Source organism: Colletotrichum siamense, assembly GCF_013390195.1.
Source record: "Colletotrichum siamense strain Cg363 chromosome Unknown KSG_Cg363_contig09, whole genome shotgun sequence".
Lineage (NCBI taxonomy): Eukaryota > Fungi > Ascomycota > Sordariomycetes > Glomerellales > Glomerellaceae > Colletotrichum > Colletotrichum siamense.
Window position 1 is genome coordinate 3,620,729 of NW_023501022.1, and position 15,933 is coordinate 3,636,661.

At 55.6% G+C, this 15,933-nt stretch overlaps 6 protein-coding genes across 6 annotated transcripts; 4 read left to right on the forward strand and 2 right to left on the reverse strand.

The window, feature by feature from the left end:
- Positions 1-11: 11 nt before the first annotated feature.
- Positions 12-2,721, reverse strand: DUG2 (putative di- and tripeptidase DUG2; the record flags this gene model as incomplete). The annotated part of the gene is made up of 2 exons (XM_036645528.1): positions 12-1,652; positions 1,699-2,721. 2 exons carry the CDS (start codon positions 2,719-2,721, stop codon positions 12-14), a joined length of 2,664 nt encoding a protein of 887 aa, XP_036489553.1.
- A 1,933-nt stretch (positions 2,722-4,654) lies between these two features.
- Positions 4,655-5,137, forward strand: CGCS363_v013680 (uncharacterized protein; the record flags this gene model as incomplete). Its single annotated transcript, XM_036645529.1, has 1 exon — positions 4,655-5,137. One exon carries the CDS (start codon positions 4,655-4,657, stop codon positions 5,135-5,137), a length of 483 nt encoding a protein of 160 aa, XP_036489056.1.
- A 366-nt stretch (positions 5,138-5,503) lies between these two features.
- On the forward strand, positions 5,504-6,811 carry Pkd1l3 (Polycystic kidney disease protein 1-like 3; the record flags this gene model as incomplete). Its single annotated transcript, XM_036645530.1, has 1 exon — positions 5,504-6,811. The coding sequence occupies one exon, from the start codon at positions 5,504-5,506 to the stop codon at positions 6,809-6,811; it is 1,308 nt and encodes a 435-aa protein (XP_036489057.1).
- A 987-nt stretch (positions 6,812-7,798) lies between these two features.
- Positions 7,799-8,664, reverse strand: usp106 (U1 snRNP-associated protein usp106; the record flags this gene model as incomplete). Its single annotated transcript, XM_036645531.1, has 2 exons — positions 7,799-8,248; positions 8,308-8,664. 2 exons carry the CDS (start codon positions 8,662-8,664, stop codon positions 7,799-7,801), a joined length of 807 nt encoding a protein of 268 aa, XP_036489059.1.
- Positions 8,665-9,017: 353 nt separating this feature from the next.
- Positions 9,018-10,812, forward strand: GPI16 (GPI transamidase component GPI16; the record flags this gene model as incomplete). The annotated part of the gene is made up of 2 exons (XM_036645532.1): positions 9,018-9,367; positions 9,417-10,812. 2 exons carry the CDS (start codon positions 9,018-9,020, stop codon positions 10,810-10,812), a joined length of 1,746 nt encoding a protein of 581 aa, XP_036489588.1.
- Positions 10,813-11,934: 1,122 nt separating this feature from the next.
- vpr-5 (Minor extracellular protease vpr) lies at positions 11,935-15,257 on the forward strand (the record flags this gene model as incomplete). The annotated part of the gene is made up of 11 exons (XM_036645533.1): positions 11,935-12,069; positions 12,138-12,479; positions 12,536-12,599; positions 12,652-12,760; positions 12,816-12,876; positions 12,930-12,989; positions 13,038-14,326; positions 14,383-14,595; positions 14,650-14,824; positions 14,877-15,046; positions 15,107-15,257. 11 exons carry the CDS (start codon positions 11,935-11,937, stop codon positions 15,255-15,257), a joined length of 2,769 nt encoding a protein of 922 aa, XP_036489226.1.
- Between the last annotated feature and the right edge of the window lie 676 nt (positions 15,258-15,933).

The window sequence follows — 15,933 nt, forward strand, 5'->3', positions numbered from 1 at the left end:
ATAGATATGTGCTACAACCGCGCAAAGACAGAACCAATGATTTCCCTGCTCTTCAGAAGGTTGATCACTCTTAGTCGCTCATTGTCCAAGTGACCGCCATCGCTGGACTGGCCGCAGGGCAGATGGGCAGCCGGGGCGCCGAACTCCTTCTCGAGGAAGCGGATGGCGGGGATGGAGCCACCCTCGCGGATGTACAGCGGCTTCTTTGGCCTCTGTGCCTTCTTCTTCTCTTGCGATGTTTCTTCTCCGTTGTTGGCATCTCCGGTGTCGAAAACATCACCCCAAGCCTTTACGATGGCTTCTTCGAGTGCCTGGAAGATCTCGTTGCTGGGGTCGCCAAGCCAGGGTTCGGCCTTGTTATCGATCTTGATGGACAGCGAGTTCTTGGACTCGAGTAGCCCGAATTCGGACTCCAAATAAGTGTTCAGGGAGGCAATGACATCGTTGACTTCTTGACCAGGCACCAGACGCAAGCTGATGTTTGCGCTTGCGTGGCTACTGACTAGACTGCCGTCCGGGCCAGATACCTTGTATCGGTGGATAGTCAGGTTAGGTTCTCTCCAGCGGGCCATCAGCGCCGTCTTGAGCTTGTCCTCAGGACCCTTTTCAGGGTTCTGGCGCATTAGAGTCGACGCGATCTCATCGTAGCGGGTTTCTTCTTCGGCAGTTACTGGCAAGATGCTTTCATAGAAGCCGGGGATGAGGACCTTGTTTCCAGGACCCTTTAGTTTGGACAGTGTGGACGTAAGGTCGGAGAGGGGTTCGTTGTTCATGTATGAACCGTCAACACCGGAGTGGAGATCAGGTAAGTGAGAGTCGACGCAAACTGTGGCGTGAAGAACGCCACGTAGGCCGTATGTGAGGCAGGGAACCTCGTCGTCGAGCCAATAGCTGTTGGCTAGTAGAATATAGTCCACGTCGCCGATGAGGTCCTTGTTCTTGCGGACGATCTCCCTGAAACCGCGAGAGGCGGACTCTTCTTCGCCCTCAATGAGGAAAATTATGTCGTTGGCGAGCTTCTTTGCTTGGAGAAGGTCTGTGACGGCATACAGGGCGGCCATGATAGGTCCCTTGTTGTCACTGACGCCTCTGCCATGAAGATAGCCGTTGATGCCCTTCATTTGGAACGGGTCGGTTTCCCATTTGCCCTTCTTATTGTCTGCCGGCACGACATCGTAATGACCGTAGAATAAGATCCTCTTCCGCTTCTCAGCTGGCTCGAGCTTGCCGTTGAATTTGGCGAGGACGACTGGGTTGTGGGGACTGCTTTCCGTGCTCAGCATCTCGACCTGACCACCCAGGCGCTTGAACAGGGAGCCAAGGAAAGTCGCTCCTTTTCGGCAGTCTTCTGCGAATTCCGGTCGCGAGGAGACGGTGCGATACGAGACGAATTCTCCCAATGATTTGACCATGACATCGTCTGCCTCATCCACGTCTTGCTGTTGCTCGTATGATGAACAGTCGATGTTCCAGATGGCTACGTCGTTGTCATTGGCGCCTGTGATGTAGTATTGCCTGTTGTTGTATGTCGTTACTGCGGATGCGAGGACCTTGCCCTCGTGGGCTTTCCAGCGAGCTATGCACTGGTACTTCTGGCTGATGTTCGCGGTCTGGGTGTCTTTGTATTTGCCGTAGTGAACAGTGGAGTGTTTCTGCAGAAGTTAGTTGCGAACCATGGGAAGAAACGTGCGAACGTACACTTGCGGATCCTGATCTTGAAGCACTGAAGAGATATCCCCAGTTCATCTGTAGGGTCATGATGTCGCCCTTGTGGCTCTTGATCACCCTCAGCTTGGACTTGGTATCGAGGTCCCACAGCTCAATGATGCCCTGCAGTTTTCCTGCATAGAGAAACGAGCCGTCAATGGCCAAAGACATGACCGACTCGGCATCATCAGACCCAAGTGACATCAGCTCCTGGAGACCCGGCTCCCGGTCGCTCTCCTCAGCTTGCTTATCTCCCTCGGCGCCGAGCTTCCACAGCTTAATCGTTCCGTCGCCACCTCCGGAGATCAAAACCTCTTCGTCAGGCTCCACCAGGACCGTCGGGCCTTTCGCCATCAGCATCGAGTATACGTAGCCGTAGTGCGCAAACATCTGCAGCGCTCCCGGGTGAATCTCGACGACCTTCTCCGACCTAGGAATCTGGGTCCACCGCTCGTCGGTACGACGCGGCGTCGTTGATCCTCCTGCAGCCCTCGAGTCAAAAAACCTGTGATTCCTTCGGTCGGGGTGCTGTGACGAGTCGTGAGGCACCCTGTTGTTCGGGTCGGACAAGCTGACCCATTGTATGGAGGTGTTCTGCGCGCCGACGTAGACCGTCTCGTGCTGCGCGCTGTAGGCGACGGAGAAAATGTCGCCGACGTCGTAGGTACTGTAGATCTCGTACAGGCGCTTCATTGTCTTCGGGCACCACACGTTGATCAGCGGGTCGCCGGCGCTAGAGAACAGCATCGAGCCGTCGGGTGTCAGGTACAGGCTCAGGACGCTGCGCTTGTGCGCCTGCACGATGCGCTCCTGGTGGAAGGTGGCCAGCGACCACACGACAATCTCGCCATCCTGCGTGCCGGCGTATATCCGCTCCTGCTCGGCGCTGACAGCGAGACAGAGGACAGAGCTGTCGTGCTTGAGGTTGTGGAAAAGTTCGGGGGCGACCGTGCCGCAGTCATCCGTGTCGCTCAGGTTCGTCGAGAGGTCGGAGGCCGCGATGGCGGAGGGCATCGTGTCTTCTGGGGCGCGGGAGGAAAGCGTGCGTCAGCAATGTGCGTGTCTCTTGAAGGCAAGTACCCAAGGGCAGACTTTGGACAAGAATGGAACGAGACGAATGTGCGTTTTTCGTCTTTTCTTTGCCAATGTGGCAGCCCGTTGAGGAAATTGAGACAAGTAGATGAAATTGGGCTGGCGTCGGCTGATGGTGTGACGCATATCTTTTGGGAGGGTCCCCTAAAATGCCACCGCTGCGGTATCGCAACGAAAATGGCGAATGACGAAATGCGCTAGAGGGGGGACCTGGGACGCGCTGCGCTCTCGAGGTCTCGCCTTTCCAGGTGCACCCCTAGCGTGGATCCCCCGGAGCGAAAGACTCCAGACTTCTGGGTTGGGTGGATCGGTGCTGCAGTTCTCGGGCTCTAGCTCCCGCTGCTGCGGGGTCCACTGCTGTATTTTCAGGGGATTCCCAGGAACCAGCGTGACACTGGTCGCCGAGATGCGAAAGGCGTCTCGTGACAGTCTACTTCTCTCTCCTCAAGACACTCGTCTTCTGTCGCAAACGGGGCTTCGTCGGTGGTAGTCATGGAGATTGGAGCATACGCGAACAGAACTCACCATCTTCATATTCCGAAGACTCTTCTGACTCGGGAGACAGCTCAACCAGCTCGTCCTGGATCTTGCGGCACCCCTCGCAGTCGTCCCCTGGAGTGTGTCCCCCTCCTGACTCAAAAACCACAGCCATCTGCTTGCCTGTGTGACGGCTCCTTTCTGTTCTCTGCTTAATCGATAATGGGCCAACTAGATCGATGTGTGGCTCCTCTGGCTATTGTCGTCCAACTCGGTGGGGAGCTCTCTATTTGTACGGCAGCTCTGGACGCTTTGTCTCTCTCACCGCTTCATGACGCAACATTGGAGGGGATGGTATCATACGCTCGGGGAGTCAGGTCAATCAAACGATAAGACTCGAATAGAAACAAAAGGCCAGCTTTCAGGTATGATTCTGTCTAGAAACGAGATTAGGAAGACGACGGCCGGGGAGCACTTAAGGGACATCCGGAGGGCCGAGATCGGTTGCGTGATTTCACAGCCCGTATTAAATATCTGGACGCCCGCATTGGATCGTTGGGCGCCAAGGGGCCGACCTGAAGCTGTCCCTCCTCTGTTCCTCCTCCATGGCCCAGTTTAGCCAGTGGAAATCCTAGCCTCTGGCTCTGGGCCAAGTGACACACGCCGGCTGAGACAGATCCGGGACGCTCGCCGACAAGAGAAGAAGGAATACCGGCTGGAGGGCCAAGGGCCTCAGAGACCCGCGTGTCTGGGCCGGCTCACCGCAAGATAAACAGTGGTCGGTCAGGCTGCGGTGCGCCCCAATCCAGGGTGCGTATGGTGATCTTCCGAGCGATCCCCCCGGCGTCTGCCCTATTGGAGGAAAACACGCGTGCTCCCGGGGATGCAAACAGAATACTGGACAGGCTGTTCAACTAGGGGATCCGAGCCGCGCAGGGGGTTGCCGTAGCTGAAGCGGCCTTCCGTTTTCTTGCCGATAGGATTGCTCCCTGTTAGTGTTGGTGTTGCCGGCAAGATGTTGCCAGATATTGCTGGCAATATTGGCTCAGCTGACTTCGAGATGCAGCAAGCGATAGATGCCGGTCTCTAAAAATCAAGCCATGGTGGATCATCTGTTGGTTGCACGAGTGCGTTACCTTCGGCCACTTACGATGGCTCCCGCACCCACAGGAAACCATGGCCAATGGAAGAGCTCGCTGATGACTGCCAGCTAAATTAAGGCTGACTGGCGTCAAACGGGCTTCCTTCCGGATTTGAGATGCTTTCAGGATTCAACTGACATCTACAGCATCAGGACTTCGTCTGCAAGGTTGTTTATATCGTTTCACATATCGCTCAAGACTTTCCACCTACAATGGCAACGGGCCAGAGAGACATCATGCAAGACGTCTCGTCAAGCCAGAGCAGGGTCATCTTGCCTTTAAGCAAGCCCTCCGCACCAGAACCCGCGGATAAATCTGTATTCCTCGCCGGAACGACCAGCAAAAGGGATTGGCGCAAAGATCTGATTGAATCTATCGCCCACCTCCCTATCACCATTTTCAATCCCTTCCGGCCCGACTGGGACAGCACATGGAGGGAAGACATATCGGACACGAGGTTCAAGGAGCAGGTCGAGTGGGAACTGGAGATGCAGGAGCGCGCAAGCATCGTCATTGTCTACTTTGAGCCTGGGACTGAAGCCCACATCAGCTTACTCGAGTTGGGGTTGTGCGCGCGGTCTGGGAAGGCCATCGTCGCTTGTCCTGAGGGCTATAAGAAGAGGGGCAATGTCCAGGTGGTGTGTGCTAGGTTCGGTGTTCCGTTATTGGAGAGCTATGAGGACCTGCGTGATGAGTTGGTTCGGAGGCTAGAGAACTAAGACGAAACAAGCAAGAAGCTCCTAGCAAATGCAGCACCGGTGAGCTTGCTCCAGCAGACCCAAGATACCTACCTACCTTGACAAATGAGTCTGAACATCGAGGTGTGAGATACTGTGCCGGGACACGGTCCTCCAAAACAGCGCCGGCCCGACATGATCCCGGCTGCCACTGCCAACCTATCCGTGCCGCACATGGGACCCCCCACTTACCCAATCCGACATGGTTCGCAATCCTCCAATCCAACCCAAGAGCTTCGAGTCAACATCGCCAATCTTGTGTTTGCTCCAATTCTTAATTTTCTTCCCCCTACTTTCTTTCGTTCGAAACAAGACAAAAGCATCGATACCCATACCAATTCTTTCACCATGGACGATCAGTTTGGCGGCCGCACCGACGATGACCTCTTCTTCGACGACTTCGAGCCCGTGGCAGACTCGCAACCTGTAGAGACAGTCGCCGCTGCTCCTCCTCCTCCCGCCGCCGTCGCGACACCGCCCGTCGAGCCACCCAAACCCGAACCTGCTCCCCCGAAACCCGCCGCAGCTGAGAAGCCTCCTCCGCCTCCCGCCAAAGCGCCAACCGCGCCCCGCGGCCTGGCAAACTCGCGATTCAACACAAACAAGCCCGCACCTGCCCCGCGTCCCCCCCGCCAACAGGCCCCCGCGCCCGCTCCTGCCCCAGCTCCCGCCGCAGCAGCACCCACCACCACGACAACCACCACCCCGGCCGCCGCCGCGCCTCCTCCCCAGGCACCGACTGGCCCAGCTGCCCAGACCCAGCAACAACAACAGCAACCAGCTCCTCCCACCGCGCCCGCGAACAAATCCGCCTCGCCCGCGCCGCCCCGCGACAAGCCGCAACACGCGCCCGCCGGCCCGGGCGGCAACACCGCCCTCAACGCCGAGGCGCGCCTGCAGTCGGGCGCGAACCCGCGCACGAAGCTCACGGAGACGGAGCTGGCGGCCAAGATGGAGCAGATGCGCATCCTCAACGCGGAGAAGACGCGCAAGTTCGAGCAGGCGGAGCAGGACGAGCGCAACCACGCGGAGGCCTACGCGCGCGGCATGGAGGAGGCGCGCAAGCGCAAGAAGATCGAGGAGGAGAAGCGCAAGCGCGGCGAGGAGGAGCGCAAGCGCATGGACGACGAGAGGGCCAAGAACCGCGAGCGGAAGCTCAAGGCGATGAGCATGAAGGAGGGCGGCTGGGACGAGGGCAAGGAGGCGCTTAATGCGGAGGAGGAGAGGAGGGGCTTCCGCGGGGCGAACGGGGGGATCAGGGGGGCTAGGTCTGCGGGTCTCTCTGGCAGCAGGTTTGCTAATGATGGCGATGAGGGTGAGAGGCAGGACAGGTACGGCGACCGCGACGACCGCAGGGGTGGTCGTGGCCGTGGCGGCGGCAGGGGTCGTGGACGTGGTGGACGAGGTGGACGCGGTGGCTATGGCGATGACTTCGCCCCCAGAGACCACAGGGAACCTGTGTCAAACGGGACCCGTGACGCGAAGCCTTCTGCGCCGGAGGCGAAGGCGCCCGCTATCAACACGGAGGAGTTCCCCGCTCTTCCTGGAAAGGGCAAGACTGGAGAGACCTCGCCACCTGTGTTGTCACCTCTCGGCCGATGGGACGATGAGATGGAGGCTTTGGATGCGAAGATGAAGAGCGACGCTCAAGCCTAGGAGGCATTCCGACGCACCGAAGCCGACAAATCTGAGACGAACCCTCTTAGCGCCGAGGAATTCCACACCCTTGCCGAAGCGTACGGGTTCAATATCAAGAGGAAGGACGATACAGCTCACGAAGCCCGAGACGCTTGAGATACCCACTGAGGATTCGTCTTGGATCATCTCCAGAGGCGACATGTATGAGCACATCAAGTTTTGTGCCTTGGAATACGCACTGAGCGGATCATGAAAACAATGACGGCATACTAAACATTGTCACGCAGCAGGAGTAGCAGCGGGTGGGTAAAATTATGAGGGCGCTTTGTAGCATTTGCCCCCGTTGCAGGTGGGCGACTATGGGCATTTGAAAATGTAGAAGCCCGTTATTAGCGTAAATACATAATTGCCCATGAATGCCGCCGGCCCCGAAGTCTCAAATGTGCCTGGGTGGTAGACCTCGTGTGTTTTTTTAAAAAGCTGTTCTGACTTGCGCCGTGCTCCAATGCCGTGGTCGAGGCCTAAAAGACTTAGTATGGACAACAATGAACTCCAGTGGTTCGTCACCCACGTTACTGTGCATTCTGATAAAAGCAATGTCGAAAACCGTGTTGCGGTCCTTTTTGGTTGAGCTTCCTAGTCATCGGTTGACGATACCCGTAGGAAAGGCCCGCCGATGTCCATTTTTGACTTGGAGCCTTGCCGGTAAGCCAACGGGTAGTGCCATCGGTCGTCAGGTGATTGGGGTTGGCCGTTGCAAGAGGAGATCAGCTTTGCGGAGATGGTAACTGTTCCTCTCAGTCCCTCTCGCCATGATATAGAGTCCCCCGCCTGGCTTTCATTCTCTGCATTGTCCTCCGCGTTGCCATCTGTTTCGTCGTCTGTTTGTCCTCTGTGTTGGGTCTTCGTGATAGGTGAGGATGGTACTGAAGGATCTGACGGTGGTTGCGAGGAATCTGAGTATGGTAATGAGGCATCCAAGGATGGTACCGAGTGATCTGGGTCCTACCACCCTCCGCGGTATCCCCTGCCACCGCGCCCACGGTAGCCGCCACCGCTTCGAGGACCCCTCGGGCCACCATGGCCCATGCCGTCATCTTCTACGGGCGCCCTTCGGTGGCGCATTTCCTTGGGGAAGGCCTCGTATGTCTTGCGCATCTGAGCGTAGCCAAGATGCATTTTTCCGTAAAAGTGGTCGGCCAAGCGGCGGTCGTTGTCGAGCCTACTCAGGTAGGCGCCACACACGTCGCATACCTGTAGCTTCTGGTGGCCAGACGGACCTGAGGTGTCGGACAATGCCTTCAACTCCTTCTCGCGGTCCAGCTTCGTCTGTTGTGCCTGTCGCACGCGATAGAATTCGTCGATTGAACGGGAAACTTCACCCATCTCGCCGAGGATTTCGACTTCAAGGGTGCCGTTTTGGATCGTGGATGACAGGTCGGCAATGCTTCTCAACTGCAGACATAATTAGCATGCGCCTCCGCGCAAAAAGAAAATCCCAGATGGGAACATACCAAAGCATTGGTCTGTCTAATTTCGTCCGGTGTCTTCTCGAGCCTGCGCTGGGCGGCGTCTATTCTCCTATTGCAGTCGTCGATATACTTTTGCAGATCGCGCATGTAGTCGTACTCGAAACCATATTTTTGCTTGTCCTTGTCAGGCAGGCCCTCGTACTCAGCCTTCAGCGCCTCCGAGTGCTGCTTTGGGCAGGGACCCAAATCCTGCTTGGTATTTGTGAAGAGATCGTGAGGACATGTGCCGACGAGGAAAGATCTGCAGACTTTGGGGTCGGTCATGGACAGCGAGGCCGATCGCGTGGTGGCCGAGCCGCCCATGAGCTGCTCGAGCAGCTTTCTTTGTTCCGCGGCCATGATGTTGTGTCAATTGGCGTCGTCGAGCTTTTGTCAGGGTAGCTGGGTCTAAGAATAAGAGCGATTGTCGCGAGATTATGGGGAAGAAATGCTTAAGAGCGTGACGCGCCGAATGGGAGTTTGGGGCGGAATGTGGAGAGCTAGGTGCATGGAAATTCAAGCGTAAATGGAAGCTAAGGTTACGTAAATAATTCTGCCAATACCCACCGCCTACCCGCATCCCTCCAGGTAGCCACCTACACCACCAGCACCCTTCGCGACTCTAAGGGACCTCCTGGGCCATCCATGCGCTGGCCGAGCAGGGGAGAGCGAAAGCCAGCAGACGTCACTCTCTTGCGCGAAACTCTTTCAAAATGCGCCAGTTACTGGCGGCCCTTCTCTTCTTGTGCTTCGCTGCTTTCGGCACGGCTGCGGATTACCATGAGCAGCTGAACCTCCGGCCACTGCCCCTTTCTGCCCTGCTGGCGAGCTTCAACTTCCGGTCCAACACGTCGCTGGCTGACTTCGAGTCGCAAAACTTCCGCTACTTTCCCCGTTCGCTCGGACAGATTCTGCAATATGCTGGCACTCGCGAACTGCACTTGAGGTTTAGCTTGGGACGATGGGACGCTGAAAGCTGGGGAGGCCGGCCTTGGGATGGTCAGCGAGAGGGCGGAACAGGCGTGGAGCTGTGGGCTTGGCTGGAGGCAGAGACGGATGAGGAGTATGTTGCTTGGTGGCTTTCTCGTCCGATTGAAACTAACCTTGCTCAGAGCCGATCAGAAGTGGTTGACCCTCACCAATGCCCTCTCGGGTCTCTTCTGCGCATCTCTGAACTTCGTCGACGGAACACGAACCACGCGACCGGTCATGTCATTCCAGCCCGAGGGTGATCACCCCGAAGCCTCCATACCGAACATGCAGCTTCTGCACGGCGTCCTCCCGAAGGAGGTCGTCTGCACGGAGAACCTGACGCCTTTCCTGAAGCTGCTTCCGTGCAAGGGCAAGGCGGGCATCTCGAGCTTACTCGACGGCCACAAGTTGTTCGACTCCTCCTTCCAGAGCATGGCCATCGACATCAAGCCTGTGTGCCCCGAGGGGCAGGAGTGCGTTCTACAGATCGAGCAAACAATCGACATGGTCCTGGATATCGACCGCTCCAAGCGACCCAGAGACAATCCGATTCCCCGCCCTCCTCCCGGTCACGAGCTCAAGTGCGACACATCGAAGCCTTACCACTCAGACGATACTTGCTATCCTATCAGTCACAGCCTTGGCCAAGACTGGACTTTGTCCCAGTTGTTCGGGAAGACGGTCAAGGGGGTCTGCCCTTTGACTGACGAGGACGTGCCCCCGGTGTGTATCGAAGTCCCCCATTCGAGGGGAGTTTTCACGTCGGGAGGTGCTACAGAGATCCTCAATCCCAACGGAGTATCGCGGTGCTTTAAGTTCGGTCATGAATCGGAGTTGGAGATCGTTTTGCCTCTTGAGAATAAGGAAGGCCACGATGCTGCGGACGAGCTTGTGGAGCCGGCCACCCCTCTGATTTACGCCGAGCGAAGTTTCACCGGCCATGGGCAGGAGCACGGTGGCATGCAGGCTATCCTGACAAACCCCAGCAAGGACACCGAGGTGGAGTTCATTTACATGGAATCTCTGCCTTGGTTCATGAGGGTCTATCTGCATACCCTTAACGCTAGGATCGAGGGCTCAGCTGGCTCCCAGCCGTCCATCATCGAGGACATTTACTACCGTCCAGCCGTGGATCGCGCCAGGGGCACACAGCTCGAGCTGCGCATGCGCATTCCTCCCGCCTCCACAGTCTTCCTTACCTACGACTTTGAGAAGTCCATTCTCCGATACACCGAGTACCCTCCTGACGCCAACCGCGGCTTCGACATTGCCGCTGCCGTCATTACCACTCTCAGCCCGCGCACACAAAGCACGCGGACAACGACCCTGCTGCTGAACCTCCCGACACCGGATTTCAGCATGCCCTACAATGTCATCATTTTCACGTCAACAGCGATCGCCCTCGCTTTCGGCGGCATGTATAATATCTTAGTCCGGAGACTTGTCGGCGCCGATGAAGGCCCGAGCCCGGTGCTCAAAGCCAAGTTAGGTCGGCTTTTGGGCAAGCTCAAGGGAAGAGTGTCGGGAAAGAAATGAAGAAAAACAAGATTTTGCGTTCATCAGTACCCTCGTTTCCCAAGAAGCCGTATATCCTGGCCAAACAGCCTGCTCGTTACCGTTCCAAGTGACAAACTGAACTAATCATGATCATTAGCCTTTCAAGGATGTCGGGAATTTAATTTGAATTGAGGGGATCAGCACGGAAACGGTCCGTTGCGTCTTAGGCACCACGTTATGTCTCGGGTATCGTCTTTTCTACAAACAGCTCACAAGAGGTCCAACCTGCATCCGTTTCCGGCCTCTTCTTTGCGGAGACGCGGACGGAGACGCGGATAGAGACCCCACGTCGACGGGAGCCATGTTGCACGGCGTGCCTCAAGTGCATGTGTGCAACACACGTCGACGTCCCTCGTTCGACTTGTTGACAACGAAATGCGGAGCGAGATCTGTGCTACCATCGGGCCTAGTCGTCGACCTGCATCCAGCAATCGCCTCGTCCTACCGCCGTGGTCCTTCTTCATCACATCAACGCATCTTTACCCGTTTCTGTGAATCGTTATTTGCTTTTTTGCCTAGTTTGTCGGGCAAGTGTTGCCGGAGTCGATGGCATGTTAACCTGCGGATGTGCTACGCATGCTACGAGAATCGGGTACAGATTCGGGAGACTACCTCATCCCTTTTCAATGCATAGCTCGGACGACGAGCGGGGTTGAGATCAGGTACGAAGCTTCAGGTGGTTTCCCAGTCGGCTTGAAGTCTTGCGACGATGGAGATGTCATTCCAGCCTCTTTTCGAAATGTGAGAGCTAACGGGATGCTCTCAAAAGCTGGGGCAATATCGGATGGGTATGTCTCAAGCTGCCTTGCGACTCCATTGGCACTTCTAAAAAGTAATAAACGACCCAATGGCCCCAGTCTGTCTGTTCGTAGTAACCCTGTAGATTGCTGTTTGTTTCTCTGCATGGGTCTGTTTGAACGAAACGAAAATGCAGGTTCCCTCCACCCCGGAATCGCACACGAGCACCTGAGGCCGTACACCCACCTGGGCCAGAAGTCGGGAATCCCTCTTCACATATCTAGACGCGAAAGCCGGACTTTATTCTTCCTCTTGCCAGTTCAAGTCACAGATCAAGGTCATTGAGGGCTTACTTCAGCGGACATGCATCTGACAACTGTTCTGGCGGTTCTGTCCCTCGCGGGCGTTGGCTCTGCCGTTTTCGGAGTCACGGGAGAATCTCAAAAGAAGGTTCCCCTCGTCGGAGGCACGAAACGATTCATTCTCGAGTTGTCAAAGGTGAGTGATCCTCATAGAAGACCCATGTCTCGGATGACATCACGAGATGCTAACATGTGACCGCTCAGGACTCGGACTTGGAGAGATTGACCTCGGAGCTCTCAACTCGGGAAGGCACGAAGCTCTACAAGACCTTTGAGAGCGAAATCTTTACTGGCGTCAGTATTGAGACTACCATTGAGAATGAAGATACTCTTCGCATCTTGCAGAACGTCGGCAATGTGTGGCAATCAAGACGGATCGAGATGGCCACTGTTGAGAACGGCAGGGAGTTCAGCAGTGCCGTGTCTGCCGCAAACTACTCCATCCACAACATGACTGGTGTCAACAAGCTCCATGAGGCTGGCATCCTGGGAAAGGGCGTCAAGGTCGCTGTTGTGGATGCTGGTGTTGACTATAACCATCCTGCGGTGAGGCCTTTGACTTCGTATTAGTTACTCCTCAGGCACTGACTTGGGACACGTAGCTTGGCGGAGGCTTTGGTCCCGGATTCAAGGTCATCGGCGGTTACGATCTGATTGGTTCTTCTTGTAAGAGCATCTCCATTCACAACTTACCCGGCATCGCTGACATCTGTGAAAGACTGGCCTGACCAAGGCTTTGACAAGAATCCGGATGATGACCCCATGGAAGGAGGCAGTAATGGCCATGGAACCCATGTTTCTGGCATTGTTGCTGGAAATTTTGACAGGTATGGACTGATGTAGCGATGTCCACCGCTTCAACCCTTGACTGACCCCGCTTAGTTGGCAGGGTGTTGCCCCCGAAGCCAATATTCTATCCTACAAGGTCTTTGGCGACAACGATGTAAGTTCACTGACGCATGCAAACCGATGCACCCGTTGATATTTGATGAACAGAGTGGCCAGACGGATGAAGAAACACTTATCGACGCGTTCCTGCGAGCACTCGCTGATGGAGTAAGTCAGGGTCCCATACTCCGGCGCACCTTACTAACTTTCCCACAGGCGGACATCATCACCTCGTCAATTGGCGGCCGTGGAGGCTTCGCCAACAATGCGTGGGCAGAGGTTGCCTCTCGTATGGTTGACCAAGGCGTGATAGTGACCATCTCGGCTGGCAACGATGGAGAGAGTGGACTCTTCTTCCCTGACAATGGTATGTCTGGCAAGAACGTCCTCGCTATCGCTTCGACTGAGCCAGACAACGTTCCTGGTTTGCCATTCGAAGTTACGTTCAACGATGGGGAGCACAAGAGCACAGCTACATGGGCCTTCTTCTCTGGCACTCTCACGCACAACTTCCCGCTTAACGGAACACTGCAGGTCATCGCTTTGACAACGGATCCGAAGAACGTTACCGTAGGATGTAACAAGTTCCCCGAGGACGTCGACTTGTCCCATGCTCTGGTGGTGGTCCCTCGCGGAGGCTGCAGCGCAGCTACGAAGCGCTACGTTCTCTTCGCTGCCGGCGCTGAGCATGTGCTCTTCTTCAACGATGAGAAGATATTTCCCCTGCCTGACAATTGGGACACTCGAGGTGCTGACGGCATCATTGGTCAAGAAGAAGGAATCGCTCTCACCAAGGCCTTGGCCGACGGCGTCACCGTCCACGCCAGGTTCTTCGAAGAGGACAAGTTGCCCCTTCTCAACATGAAGAACCCCACAGTTGTCGCCTCATACTTCACTTCTCTGGGTGGTCTCTACGACTTGAGCATCAAGCCTGATATCGCAGCGCCTGGTAGCAACATATTTTCGACCTTGCCGCATGGTCGATTCGGGCTCAAGTCGGGAACTTCGATGGCGACGCCATACGTCGCGGGCATTGCAGCGCTCTACATTGGCAAGTATGGCGGGAGATGGGTCCACGGCCCGGACTTCGCCAAGAAGCTCGCAGCTCGGATCATGTCCAGTGGTGACTCCCTTGGCTGGTCGGACGGCACCAATGTGACGGATTACGGTACATATGCCCCCATCTTCCAGCTTGGCACTGGCTTGGTGAATGCCACCAAGGTTTTGGAGTACCAGACAGAGCTATCCTGGGCCAAGTTCGCACTCAATGACACGGCTCACTTTGAGTCGTGCCAGCGAGTCAACATTACTAACAACTGCACCGAGCCGATTACCTACAAGTTCTCTCATCAGGCCGCCGGAGCTTTTGAGGCGTTGACTGGCAGACTTGACTTCGCCTCAGGTCCCGGTTTGGGGATAGACTTTGCTCCCATCGAAGTGCCCATCAACGTCACCTTTCCTGAGGGCGAGTTCACCGTTGAGCCCGGCCAGACTAAGGAAGCAACGTAGGTCTAATCCTCCACTCCTTGGAGATGCTTGATTGACTGACCCAGTGATCCAGATTCCACTTCAACCCTCCTAAGGGTCTCAATGCGTCGGCATTGCCGGTGTACAGCGGCAAGATTCTCATTAACGGCTCCAACGACGAACAGCTGTCCGTTCCATACATGGGCGTTGCAGCCGATGTCCAAAAGACCTTCAGACAGATGTTTAGCGACAATTTCCCGTACATCCTGTCGACACAGAACATGACCCGCATTGAAGATGATTCCACGTGAGTTTGCGATCATGGCCAACCTTCAGCTGCGATGCGCTAACGGCTACTTAGATTTTCGTTTGACCTGAGCATTGGACAGCAAGACTTCCCCCGGCTGTTCATCACCATGCGCTGGGGTGCTCCACTCGTCCGGTGGGATATCTTCGAGAGGGGATGGACGGAGAAGAACTGGACTTATCCACCTGTGCCCGGCGTGAATGGTTTTATCGGGATGGCTGCTCCCTGGGTAAGACACTCCCATACATGTTTACGTTCGTGTCGTGCTAACATTGGCGGAGAACAACGAAAACTATGTGTCTGTCTTCGACCCCGAGACTGACAACGAGCTCGACATTGTCAGAGGCCCGCTGACCGAGCTATCTCGTGACGCCTACGGCTACTCGGTGTATCGGTTCTGGTGGCTTGGCCGATTCACAAACGGGTACAAGATCAGGCCTGGTAACTACACGTGAGTACTTCTTTACTTCCCAAGTCTAAGCTCTGCCCTATATTGACAGTAAATCGATAGGATGCGCGTCGCTGCCCTGATTCCTTTCGGCGACCCTGACCGTTCTGAGCACTGGGACATCTGGAGCCATGATTTCAAGGTCGTGCTTGGCAATTGGACGACGCCTTTCTCGGCGAAGAATGCTTTGCCTCCTGTGCCGCTTCGTAGTTGAGCAAAGTAAAGCTCATCGATCTAGGACTTGGAACCTGGCGTATGCGTTCTGCGTTCGACGCCCCAGTGGCGTCGTAGTAGTACTTCAAGCAAAAGTTGTAGTCTCGCGGGCCTTGTAACATGGGATGGGACTTGCCATGTTGTATCATTCTTGTTTCTAAATTCTTGGCCAGCCATTTCTCTTCAAAAGATCCAGCTTGTCAATTATTTGCAGTTTAGAATTCATACTTCAATCCTCGAGTCATGGCCACCGAAGTGACTATCGCGTTACAACTGCGTACTTTCACATGAACGAATCACAGATGGTATTCTCTTGAGCTCCGCAGCACCAGCCCGGTGAGCATACTCGCCTCAACTATTTCCCTTACTCGGCTACCAGCTCCTAGTCGAGAACACAGCGGTTTGACGGCTGTGCCTTTCCGTCAAAATGGTTCTTGTGCGTCGTGACACCCGCAAGGATACCGCGTCAGCCTCTGAAGTAGGGCTCATTCAGGGTGTAGCGAGTGGTACTGCTGGCAAGGTCCGTCTGGTGTCGAAGATAGAGGGGCTAGCAAATCGATGACCAACATGATGGAAAGAAGCAAACGGCCACTACTCTTTAATTACATAGGTCAAAGTCTATTAGGGTATTATTAAGGTGCATTAAGATATCATCATCATGTTCGCGCATGCGTCCC